This window comes from Lissotriton vulgaris, chromosome 6, assembly GCF_964263255.1.
Source record: "Lissotriton vulgaris chromosome 6, aLisVul1.2, whole genome shotgun sequence".
Classification (NCBI taxonomy): Eukaryota; Metazoa; Chordata; class Amphibia; order Caudata; family Salamandridae; genus Lissotriton; species Lissotriton vulgaris.
In genome coordinates this window covers 121,181,524-121,193,780 of record NC_141694.1, presented here as the reverse complement: position 1 = coordinate 121,193,780, position 12,257 = coordinate 121,181,524, and the positions used below count along the sequence as shown (strand labels likewise).

General features: G+C 44.1%; 1 protein-coding gene across 2 annotated transcripts in view; it reads left to right on the top strand.

Moving 5' to 3' along the window:
• The window catches only part of LOC147706878 (uncharacterized), a 542,740-nt gene extending 535,525 nt beyond the window's left edge, over positions 1 to 7,215 (top strand). For both annotated transcript variants that reach the window (XM_086926108.1, XM_086926107.1), the window contains exon 5: positions 6,289 to 7,215. In XM_086926108.1, coding sequence (XP_086782234.1) covers positions 6,289 to 6,417 — 129 coding nt within the window. In that variant the 3' untranslated portion in view covers positions 6,418 to 7,215. The remainder of the gene's footprint in view (positions 1 to 6,288) is intronic.
• Positions 7,216 to 12,257: the final 5,042 nt, after the last annotated feature.

Sequence of the window (12,257 nt, the reverse complement as noted above, 5' to 3'; positions counted from 1 at the left end):
CATCTCTAAATAAGCCACTCAGCTCCACCTTGTGGCAGACAATCAAAAGCACCATTGTTGACATAAACCATGCCTTGTACTCGGAGCCTGCTGTCTGTGGCCGTAAGCCATGCCTTGTACTCAGAGCCTTCTGTGTGCAGCCATAAACCATGCCTTGTACTCGAAGCCTGCTGTCTGCGGCTGTAAGCCATGCCTTGTACCCAGAACCTGCTGTCTGCGGCTGTAAGCCATGCCTTGTACCCAGAGCCTGCTGTCTGCGTCAGTAAGCCATGCCTTGTACTCAGAGCCTGCTGTCTGCGGCAGTAAGCTATGCCTTGTACTCAGAGCCTGCTGTCTGCGGCCGTAAGCCATGCCTTGTACTCGGAGCCTGCTGTCTGCGCTGTAAGCCATGCCTTGTACTCGGAGCCTGCTGTCTGCGGCAGTAAGCCATGCCTTGTACCCAGAGCCTGCTGTCTGCGGCTTTAAGACATGCCTTGTACTCGGAGCCTGCTGTCTGCGGCCGTAAGCCATGCCTTGTACCCAGAGCCTGCTGTCTGCGGCTTTAAGCCATGCCTTGTACTCGGAGCCTGCTGTCTGCGGCTTTAAGCCATGCCTTGTACTCGGAGCCTGCTGTCTGCGGCCGTAAGCCATGCCTTGTACTCAGAGCCTGCTGTCTGCGCTGTAAGCCATGCCTTGTACTCAGAGCCTTCTGTGTGCAGCCATAAACCATGCTTTGTACCCAGAGCCTGCTGTCTGCTGCCGTAAGCCATGCCTTGTACTCAGAGCCTGCTGTCTGCGGCCGTAAGCCATGCCTTGTACCCAGAACCTGATGTCTGCGGCTGTAATCCATGCCTTGTACTCAGAGCCTGCTGTCTGCGGCCGTAAGCCATGCCTTGTACTCAGAGCCTGCTGTCTGCGGCCGTAAGCCATGCCTTGTACTCAGAGCCTTCTGTGTGCAGCCATAAACCATGCCTTGTACCCAGAGCCTGCTGTCTGCGGCAGTAAGCCATGCCTTGTACTCAGAGCCTGCTGTCTGTGGCCGTAAGCCATGCCTTGTACCCAGAACCTGCTGTCTGCGGCTGTAAGCCATGCCTTGTACTCAGAGCCTGCTGTCTGCGGCCGTAAGCCATGCCTTGTACCCAGAGCCTGCTGTCTGCGGCTGTAAGCCATGCCTTGTACTCAGAGCCTGCTGTCTGCGGCCGTAAGCCATGCCTTGTACCCAGAGCCTGCTGTCTGCGGCTGTAAGCCATGCCTTGTACTCAGAGCCTGCTGTCTGCAGTCGTAAGCCATGCCTTGTACCCAGAGCCTGCTGTCTGCGGCCGTAAGCCATGCCTTGTACTCAGAGTCTGCTTTCTGCGGCTGTAAGCCATGCCTTGTACCCAGAGCTGGCTCTGTGTGGCCAGAAGTTCTGCCGTGTGCCCAGAGCCTGCTGTGTGTATCCAAGAGATGTAATTTGGGGGTACAACAATAGGGTGCAGGTTTTATATATAGTCTATATTTGGAAGGCATAGACTTTAGGCCATGCCTGTGAAAATGAATTTGGCCTAATAAAACATGTTATTGGAATACTTGTAGTAATAAAGACAGATTGTCATGTATCACTATAGTGCAAATGTAAAAAAAAACATGAGTTTTGCCATAGTAGAACTTTATCTTCTGGGTCTTTGGGACCAGGACCATCACCTTGATCACTTCTTCATGCTCTGGGCCTATGAAATGAGGTGTGCTCTGAGCTTTGGTTCTGTTTCATATATACCTGTGGGTATAAGCAGTGCACACAAACAGTATGGTATAAACTGTATATGCAGAAGTGCAGAGAGCAATATGGTACTTTTTTTTACTATTGTAGGAGAAGAGGGGCACTATGACCCAATTAAGGCTTTACCTCCTAAATCATTGGCTTTTAACTCACTCAGCAATGTAGGTAAGGGTGTGTGTGTGTATATATGTGTGTGTATGTATATATATATTCTCTCTCTCTATCTCTCTCTGGCCACTTGTGCTTAGTGGCGGAGTGGAGCCAACCCTGCCAAGTGCCACTGTTGGAAAACGAGGCAGTATCTGTGAGGCCTGCACATGCATAACATGTCACATTTGTCCTTCACTGGGAACCAAACACCCTCGTTCAGCGCCTAACTCTCAGGTAGCGTTGCAGAGCAGTTAAGGCTTACTCAAGGGAGCTGGTGTGGGCGGGTGACTGGTGCTTCTCCGCAATTCATCAAGGATTTATTTGTAAATTTCGGCAAATCACCCATGAAGGATTCAAGGCGCTGGAGTTGCAGCTGCAATGTTGGCTCCCACGCTGTGTGACGTGCCACCTGCTATCAGACCCAACCTCTCCCTCCACTCTTTCTCTACAGTGATAGAAACAGATCTCTCCCTCTCTCTCTCGCCCTCTCTTCCTCGCCTTTTCACATTCATGTTTTGTGGGCACCACCAGTGGTTTACTCGTCCTTAGATTGTCTGTGTCTACACAGCGGCGGCTCCTCTGTTAAGGCGTAGGAACGCCACCCCACTGCTCTTAAAGCAGTGGAAAAGGGACAAATAAAATGATAACTCCACGTTCTCGTTTTATTTTTCTGTGATGCAGCAGTTTTACAGCGTGGGTGGGGCTAGTCTGTTCTCGCAGCCAGAAATGGAATGAGTGGTGAACAATTAAGTGAGCATGCCAGTTTGGCCGGACCACTCAGGCCAGCCAAACCGTCATGCGCACTTTGCATGTTCTCCACCCAGGCTGCATGAGGGCCTGGGTGGAGAACATGCGCAGGCTCCCATGTCTCTGAGCGCCGAACCACAGTGCTCAGACCAATCACAACGCTGCTGTAAGACAGCGTTGTGATTGGTCAGAGGATCCTGAGTGCCTGTGTAATGTAATCTTGTGCACATGTAAAGCGCTCCAATGCCCTTGAGGTAAGTTTGTGCTATAAAAGAAATCTGCAAAAAAATTACGTTGGAAGTATTTCCTCTGTTTTGAGTGCTAAAGGAGCTATTAATCTACTTTAGAACTTAACATTTTTTTCTTATCAATATTTATCGAGATTTTATTTTATGTATTATAAATATTTTATAACTATCAATCATTCCGTTTTGGGGATTGGTCTACAGGCTATTAGTCTCTTTCTTGGTCGACAACGGGTTTGGAGCGCTACGGCCAGTTTGAAAATGCCTAATAACCGTTGAATCTTGAGTTTTTTTTTAACCTTTTCGCTGCAGGAAGTCCAGACTTCGATTTTAAACCCCAGTGTTTAAAACCGAACCCCGTTTAAGATGCTCAATCGGGACCACCCGCAATTAACCATAAAAACCGTACATGGTTTGATGAGACTGGTGATTAAGGGGCGACTGGGGCGGGCTGCACGTGGTGTCACTGACTTCATTTGCTGAGTGTTTTATGCCACTTTGCGGATATGACACTTGCGTCGGGGTCATTTACACACTGTTTGCAGTGTTGAGACGTCTAGCTTTCGAGGCAAAGGTCATTTTGACTTTGGCCTCGAACAAGCTGATGTCACATGAATGTCTTAAGGGCGCTTTGTAAGAGCGGAGTCTTTGGTGTCTGCCATATGCCGGCCGTGACCCCGCCAGGTCAAAGGTCCAGCTGGGGAAACAAACATTGGCTAATTTGCCGCTCAGGGTTCAGACCGAAGATGCCCCCGTGCCCTTGGCCTGCACTCCCAAGGTCAAGTTGATGTTTTGTCTGAATAGCAGCAGTTCGGCACAAGTGCATCCCCCTGAGTTCAGAGGTGCCCCCTTCAAGGAAGGGGTGACGTTCAGCGGAAGCGCGGGCCTGAAAGGGTGTGGGGATTCCTGTATTCACTCAGTCGTGGCCCACACACTGAGTGACCCTCAGCGTGACCCCCTGGCTCCCTCGAGTGTCTGTGGGGAAGGGAGGTCAGACATTCTCTGCTTGTGGAGGTTTTTTCTCTCGCTTCTAGTTCATGCCCCGGGCGGGTCCCAGACAAAGAGCTCATCGGATGGGCGGCCCTGCGTTCTGTAGTGTTCACACAATGCTTTGTCACACTTCTGTTCCTTTTTTGCTGCACATTTTTTAAAAATTGAGCTGGACTCCAGTTGTTTTTCTAGAACTTTGGTGTGAAAAATGAACAAAGGTCCCAGAGATGAAGTGAGGGTACCATTTATTGCCTGCTCAGACACAGGTTCAAGAGGTCAAAGTCCTGGCTCACACTGTTCACTCTAGGATATAATTCTATACTGAGGTGGATGCCACAAATGAACAAAGATATAAGAAGAAAATAGACAAAAACATGGCTACATTGAAATGAAGGAAACCGAACAGCTAACAAAAGAAGACCGGACTCTATACTTATAAACCTGGGGCCTTATTTGGAGTTTGAGGGTGGAATGATCCATCACAATCTGAGTGGAGGCCACACCCGCTGTATTAGAAGTGTATTATAGACTATGTCGCTTGCAACATGGCGGACTGGATATCCATCACTTTTTGACGGCAGGGTCGGACCGGCCTATAGGACTATTGGGCAGTGCCCGACAGGCCACTGTGTGGGCCATGTTTTGTGCTGTTTGTGGGCCTGTTTTCTTATGGTCTGTTGGGCCAATTTGTACTGTTGATTTCCTTGATATTAAAACAAACTTTGCCTGCAGCAAGCTCAAATCCATGCAGTCTTCCATACATTTCAAAACACTTATACAGCATGTCTTTACCGGTACAGAATTTAAAGGCATCTTTATTCATTGCTTGGACATTTGTAATCACCAAAAATCGGGTGGGTCGTGACCCACAGTTTGGGATACACTGGTCTACTGCCACACTATCCGATTTGATGCCACACACATCCCATCATGTGTTCCACACAGTATGCCGCAAGGAACACTTCACTTATTGGAGATTCATCCTCCTTCTAGAGTTCTTCTCGTACTCTCTCGTTACAATGCAGTAAATGTAGTCTGTAATCCATTCATCATACAATACGGCAAATTCAAATGCAGCTGGTAGCCTTTTCAGGTTTACTTTGTATTTCTCTATCCTCTCTCATTCACTCTATAGTTTTCTCAAATGGTATCTTTCATGGATCGTGCTTGTGTGGGGCAGGTAGTGTATATCTACTACTTCAATACAAACCTATATTTATTTAGGCCTCATGTTCCAGATCAGGCAAATTCTCGAAAACCTCATGCCTTCAACAGCTGCCACTTACGCACTACCCCTAAAATGTGCTCCTCTCTTGCATAGTTCTGGAACATTTTCTTCTACTTGCTCCATTTTAGTGTGTTGCACTGGAAGGCTTAGAAATTAGGGAACCGGATTATGTTCGGCATGTTTCCTTTCAAAGTGATAAAATGTCTCTCAAAATCTAAATAGTCTTAAAAACCATACCAACAGCCTACAAAATGGAAACTAGTTTTTTTTAATCACCGACATGCTGCAAAGCCTGGAGTTATTAAATAAACTCTCACCAATGTAGAAACGTACATTAATTATCTTCAGTATCACAGAAACTAATGGCAGGATGTACAAAACTTTTCTGCGGTCACAAACACTCATTTACAAAATCGGAGTGTTTGACTGCTAAAAAGGTATTTTGAATGTACTAAGCAGTAGTGTTTTACCACCTCCTAAAAATAGGTTTATGAATGGACACCGATTCACAATTAGGAAGGGGCATCATGTCGTGGGCATCCCTTCCAAACCACGATTGGGATCCATATATATGCATTGTTTGCAACCAGAATTCTGGTCACACACTTGATAAGTTACCGACTCCCAAATTGGGGTGGCTCTTATCTGCAAAATAAACGAGGTCCCCTCTGGTAAACTGGAGTGGCAGCTTCTCACTAAAGTTTTATTTTTTTATTTTTTTAGCAGCCCCATTGCGTCAAAGGAAATAGGCTGCGGTAAAAACACAGAGGTTGCATAACGTTGGTATGCAAATAGAGGAAGCATTTTGTGAACACAGTATTAGTACGTCTGTCAAAAAGAGTTCTAGTATTGCAGCACGTGACACTTGCTAAATTGAGGTTTAAAGTTTGTCTGCATTCAATACGTATTTATGCAAGTCTCTGAATATTTGTATGTACTATTAACATGTGAACAAAGAAAAGCAGGAGACTACAGGTTATTAGTCATAAAATCTTACAGCAAAGAAGCACCATTTTCAACTTCATAACCATAACACCGAAGCAATAAACCATGAAGTAAAACTTATTATGTTTGTCAATGGCTGTTCTATCCGTATCAGACTAACATTCTTTGTTTATTAGTAGCAAAATGTACTTGTTTTTAGTAAATTGAAATGATCTCACCTTTTTGTATTCTCTTTTAAACCCTAGAATATTAACGGCAGTCGGCAGCCTCCTCACTACGTCTACGACCCGTCCATCTTCGCGTTTCGCTCCCTCAGCACTGTGAAACCTCTGAGCCCCAAAGCCCCCCTCGAAGAACCATCATGTGCCTACTGAAGGAGATCCAGGCTATAACCTCAGGACCACGGCTGTACCCACCGACCACCACCACCAGCAGGGACATCCGCTAACCGCAATAAGGAGCTTCTCGCCCCAGAATAGCTTTTTCTTAGACTCTCATTATTACTACTACTACGAGACCAACTTAAGCGTATTCCCAGGAATGGTTAGAGAGAAGCAGCGAATGTACAAGCCTATGTAGTTCAGGTGTACAGAGTGTGGTAGGACTATCAGGCAGGTGATGTGGATGTGTGAAGGGATATGAGAAGGACTGTCGCGAGGGAGATGCTATGCCCCACAGTGGAACAGGTGAGCAGAGTGGGCCAATGTGCCCTTCTTTGTGGATGGGGCTTCTGGCTTGTGAACAGTATGACTACTATCTGGTGTTCTCAGACATGCATCAAAACGCAAGACTACTACATAATGAACTCGAAGGATCTGTGCACATCTAGATGAAGCCTCTTTGATTCCAGTGAAGCAGAATGTTCGACTAGTGACTATGATCAATAATCAGCTTCTGGTATCAGCCCATGAATGTTAGAAGCACCGGAGCTGTGCTCGCTGACGGCTGCAGCAACCGCTATTTTTCTACACATATTTTTGTAACGTTATGGTTTATTTTTCCTATGCGCTTGTCTAAAGGCATCACAGTGTCTGTCGGTGAGTGGGCTGTCCTCTATAAATACAAAAAGAGACAAAAACTTATATGAACTTAGCTACAAGTCCAGCTAACATTCTCTGCACGTACTGGAAATTGTGCTTTGGGTGTATGCAAATAAAATCATTTCAAGAAGATTTTTGGATAGTGTCTTTGTTTTGTTGTTGGTGTTTTTTATACCCTTTTAGACTTTAATGCTCCACATTTAATTATCTGTGGTCAACAGTCATTTTACATTCAGCTATCCGTGGTCCTTGTTCAATTTTCTGAGGTCCCCAGTCGTTCCACATTCAATTATTCCTGGTCCGCGGTCATGCCTACATTGATAGAACACCTCTTCATTCATTTATTGATCGGGCTTTGTAAAGTGTAGACCAAGCACTGCCAAGCATCATAGCTCTGTACAGAGTAGCAAGTAACAAAACAAGCCACATCATATCCCATTATCTAAAGAAATTTGGTAATGGGTAGTAGTGACCAAATTATGCCATCCATAAAACAAATACACCAGGTATATAAGTGACACAAATAGATGGAAGCAAAAGATGACTGGCAAACCGGCATTGGCAAAGCAAGTATGAGTGTCTGTTTTAAAACAAGTAATGGCATTCACATTTTCATGAAGCTGTAATCAGTACTTTCCTGATTTAGGCTGCAGCTTGTTAGCTGCTTTCGATCGGTCCCTCGAGTTAGACGCATGTGCTTTCGGGAGCAGTATGCCAGACTTCAAGCTGTTATTAAAGGCATCATAGGCAGATCATGCGCTGCATGTGCCGGATACTCTCACTCCAGGGGTGGGTGGTGGTCTATAGTGTGGCAGGTGCGGTATTGTAGGTACATATGTATGATAGTTATGGTAGGTAACTTGTAGTTAAGTAGGTATGGTATTTAGGTTTGTAAGTATGGTAGGTTCATATGTTCCGCATGGTAAGTTGGCATGGTAGGTATGGAAGATGTGTCAGTTTAGTTGTGGTAGGTAAATTAGGTCAAGTATGGAAGATGAGAATGGTAGGTAGCCAAGTTAGGTAAGTAAATATCGTAAGTAGGTACAGAGGATTGTTAGGCATGATAAGTGTTTTAGGTTGTGTAAAGCCCATGGGTTAGGTATGGTAGGTTGGCATGGAAGTTTTTAAGGTAGTTATGAGTTTTTGCAGGTAGCTTGATAGGTTATGGTAGGTGAAGCACTGCAAGTATGGTAGGTCTGTTTGTATGATTGTCATAAGTAGGTATGGTAGGGAGGTATATTAAAATAAGTGTGATAAATAAGTAGGTATGATGTGTAGGCAATAGTGTATCCTTTGTAGGCACGTATGGTAGATATATAGTGTTGTTAGGCATGTTATGATAGGTAGAGTAGGTAGGTAAGATACATACATTTGTGAGGTACAGGAGGTTGGGTATTAAAATGAGGCTTGGTAGGTATGGAAGGTCAGTTGTGGTTAGATAAAGTAGTTTAAGTATGGTAGGAGTGGTAGGTAAATAGGCACTGTATATATGGACGGTATAAATGGTAGTTACATAGGTATGATCGATTAGGTGTGGTAGATACGGCAGGTTAATATGGTAGATTAGGTAGAGGCATTAGGTTGGGTATGGATGAATGGTACACCAGCTATATTAGTCAAAGTAGGTTAAGTATGGCAGGTATAATCGGTAGATATAGTAGATGTCGTAGATGGGTATTGTATACTAGGTATGACAGAAGTAGCTATTATAGGTTTAACAGTTATAGGTTTAACAGTTTTGATTGGTATGGCAGGTATGGTATGGTAAGGAAAGTTAGATATGGTAGGTAGGGATGGTAGTAGTTTTCATTGGTATGGCCGGTTTGGTATGGTAGGACATATCTTTTTTGTCTGGTAATTACATGTTTGTACTAGACTTCTAGCTTATAAATACATCTTTGTTATTGAGAAGCACAAACGTGCTACTATATGTTTGGCAAAGGGACAGAATTGTGGTTGCCCCTTGAAGAAGGCAATATGTGTGCACATCTTTAGTTTGTGAATGAACAATAGTAAATCCAACAACATTTTATCATGACTATAAACGGTCAACACTGAATGCTCAAGAGGGATTAGCAGATGGCGCAGCAATCTTACCTTATGATGGGCATCCATACAGCAAGCAGTAATGCCATTAATTACAAAGTAAAAAATAATTGTGAAAGCAAAGTAAATACATCAAAGAACACAGACTCGGACTCCGTTTCAACCTAAAGGTCTTGTTGTATCTGCAAAAGGACTACTTGATGTAACCATCGTCTAAAATGTCATGGCCTTCCAAACAATGGAACCAAGAAATCCACATAAAATTCATTGACTGAAGATGGCTGATCCAAAGCTTACCCTCTGTCTATACTTCCTGATACTAATTTTTGATGTATTGATGACAAACTCTCATAACGACAGCTAAAGCGGTCTGTTGCAAGGTCGAAGTAGAAATACTGGACATACAGGCACATGCATCAAGGTAGGATTTTGCGAGTCCTTAATTGCGATAATTAAGGAATCGCAATTAAGGACTCGCAAAAGCCTATGCATGTAGGAATCGGTGTAAAAATAGCTATTCTTACACATTCCTTATTTGTGACTCGCAAATTGCGAGTTGCAAATAAGGAATGGCTTTCAAATCATTCCTATGGGCCTACAGGCCCGTAGGAATAAATGGGAAATTGCATGCGCAAATTGCGAGTATCAATAGGTCCTCCGAAATTGCGCATGCAATTTCAGGGTGCAAGGGTGTCAGAAGGACACCCTGTTGCACCCCTAAAATTGATCTGTGCACATATGTTGCGCACACACATGCCCTAATGGCACAAAAGTGCATTTTTCAAAGTTTTTTGCTAATTACCATGAAGTTCAACTTCATGGTAATTTGAGCCCCCTATTCGCAAAATCGCTAATTCTTATTACTTAAATGCATTGCATTTAAGGAATCTCAATTTGCGATTCCTTAAATGCAATCGCAATTTAGAGATTACTTAAATACCGGTTGCAAAGGAGCAGATTCTGAGAATTTGCCCATTTGCGACCGGTTTTTCTTTTGATGCATGTGCCTGTAAAACTTATAATTGTGTTGACAGCACATCTCCATCACCTTTCATTCCTCTCAGATGAGTGTGATGGCAGAGTACCATTGGGCGCTCTCAAAGTGGGAGCATTCTTTTTAGTGTGTATTGGGGAACTCCAGTGCGTTTCACCTGCAGACTTGTTTTTCCTCGAGTACTAGATATGCAGTTGTTGACCAGGTAATTGTCTTCAGGGAGATTAGCCTCTCCGGATGGTTTGGTGCTAACCAGGACAGCAGCAGGCACACTTCTCTATCGAAGAGTAGATGGGACGATTGTTTGCATTTCTGGCTTAGATATCCCACAAATCAAATTTATGGAACAATACACCAATACCAACTGGATGAGTGTCATAGCATAGTCTTTACATGAAGCTGAAATGCTCTTCCGTGCCTAATCCGTTTGAATTTATGGTGCTGCTTAATCCTTGAAACACTTAATGCCAGAGGGAATGACTGCTGTGTGATCAAGTCAATCCTATATCTCCACAAATGGCTTTTTGCTGTAAAATCTTAATACTATAGCATTATCCACTCACATGCATGTAAGACAGCATTGACTTGTTTTGACCCTAAAGTGATGATAATGGGGCCGTCTTCTGGACAAATATAACCTAAGAAAAATGATTCTACGATGTGTGAAAAAGAGACATGGTTATGGCTGGAAAGATCAAGTATTGATATTTCAATTGTGACCACGACCTTGAGTTACATGTGCTTAATCACAGTGTGACCAATGAGTCTATTCTGTTGTAGCGGGACAGAGTAGCAAAATGAAAAATACTAAATTGAAAAATGAGAGCAATGTTATGGTGGTAAAACCGTTTTTGTTGCATAAACCTGCATCCTTAGGTTTACAACTTTGCGGGTGCAGATAACCTCTTTGGTATTAACCGATATTCTCAGTAGTACACCTGAAAGTTGCAACAGTTCCCCTTGGAATATTAGGAATGTCAGGAGACTCTTCCTGCCGGGTCCTATTCCACAGTGGAAAGCTGCACTACGGTGAAGCCCACACAGGATGACCGGAGCCTCCTACGAAAATGTAGGATTTTATTATTTTCTGCAAGAGGAAAGCATTTTTCCCAGTGGAGAAAGCCCATCTCCTACACCCCCAGCAAATGGAGTGGTAATCCAGCCACCTTCCCATCCTGAAACTGAATTACTCCAGCATAAGACTGGAGTAAATCTCGGACCATTCCAAGGCTGAGGAAGGATTGAATCATGGTTTGGGCATGCCCACAAAACTACCTCTCTGTGGACCCTTTCTAACGTCCAAGGCAACGCCATGCCTTGGAACGCCCTTTTCCCACAACGCGACTGGGATTTAAGATTGTGGATTTCTTCGCACCCATGATGGAGATGTCTGAATTCATAAAACCATTTACACCCACTAAGAATCACTTGGTGTATTTCTGTCCTGGGGACGCAAGGTAAATTCTGTTGAATGTGTTCATCAAATTTACGTTTTTGTGTCATGCCCAACATATTTCAGAGGAATGGCTCAAGAACCATTTATGTCACTCCTAGAGAGCCTCCTGCCCTGGAGTGCAGAAACATTGCAGTGGTTAAAGTTTTGAATGCCGTATGTGTATTTGCATGTTTCTAGAGGCAAGCATTAGTTTCTGCGTCTCCATCCTCCCGAAGGCTTGGACCAATCGAGGGATAAATATTTTGAATTGAGGAGAAAGGAACAGAGAATTTAGTTCTTTCAGGGGATGAGGTGCAGGGATTCCCCAGCCATGTTTTGAATGTGTAAATAGATTGTCCCTCAATCCAACAATAATGTCCTACAGAAGGATGGACAAGCTCCGGCCAAAGAAATGAGCACAATCCCTGAAAGGGAAAACTACAACTCGCAAGGTGAACACCTATTGAACAAATCGAGGCGTATAGACCAAACCAAATACAAACAAGCATTTGCAATGCAATAGGTCTCGCATTACTGAATGTTTGAGCTATTGGTGTTGCATTATTGTTTGCAACAGCAATAGCTCCAACTTTCAGTAATGCGAGACCTATTGCACTGCAAATGCTTGTTTTTTAACCATTAGCGGGGAAAGTTTTGTGCGATTGTGCGAGCACCCCCTGGTGTCGGTGAGAAGCAAAA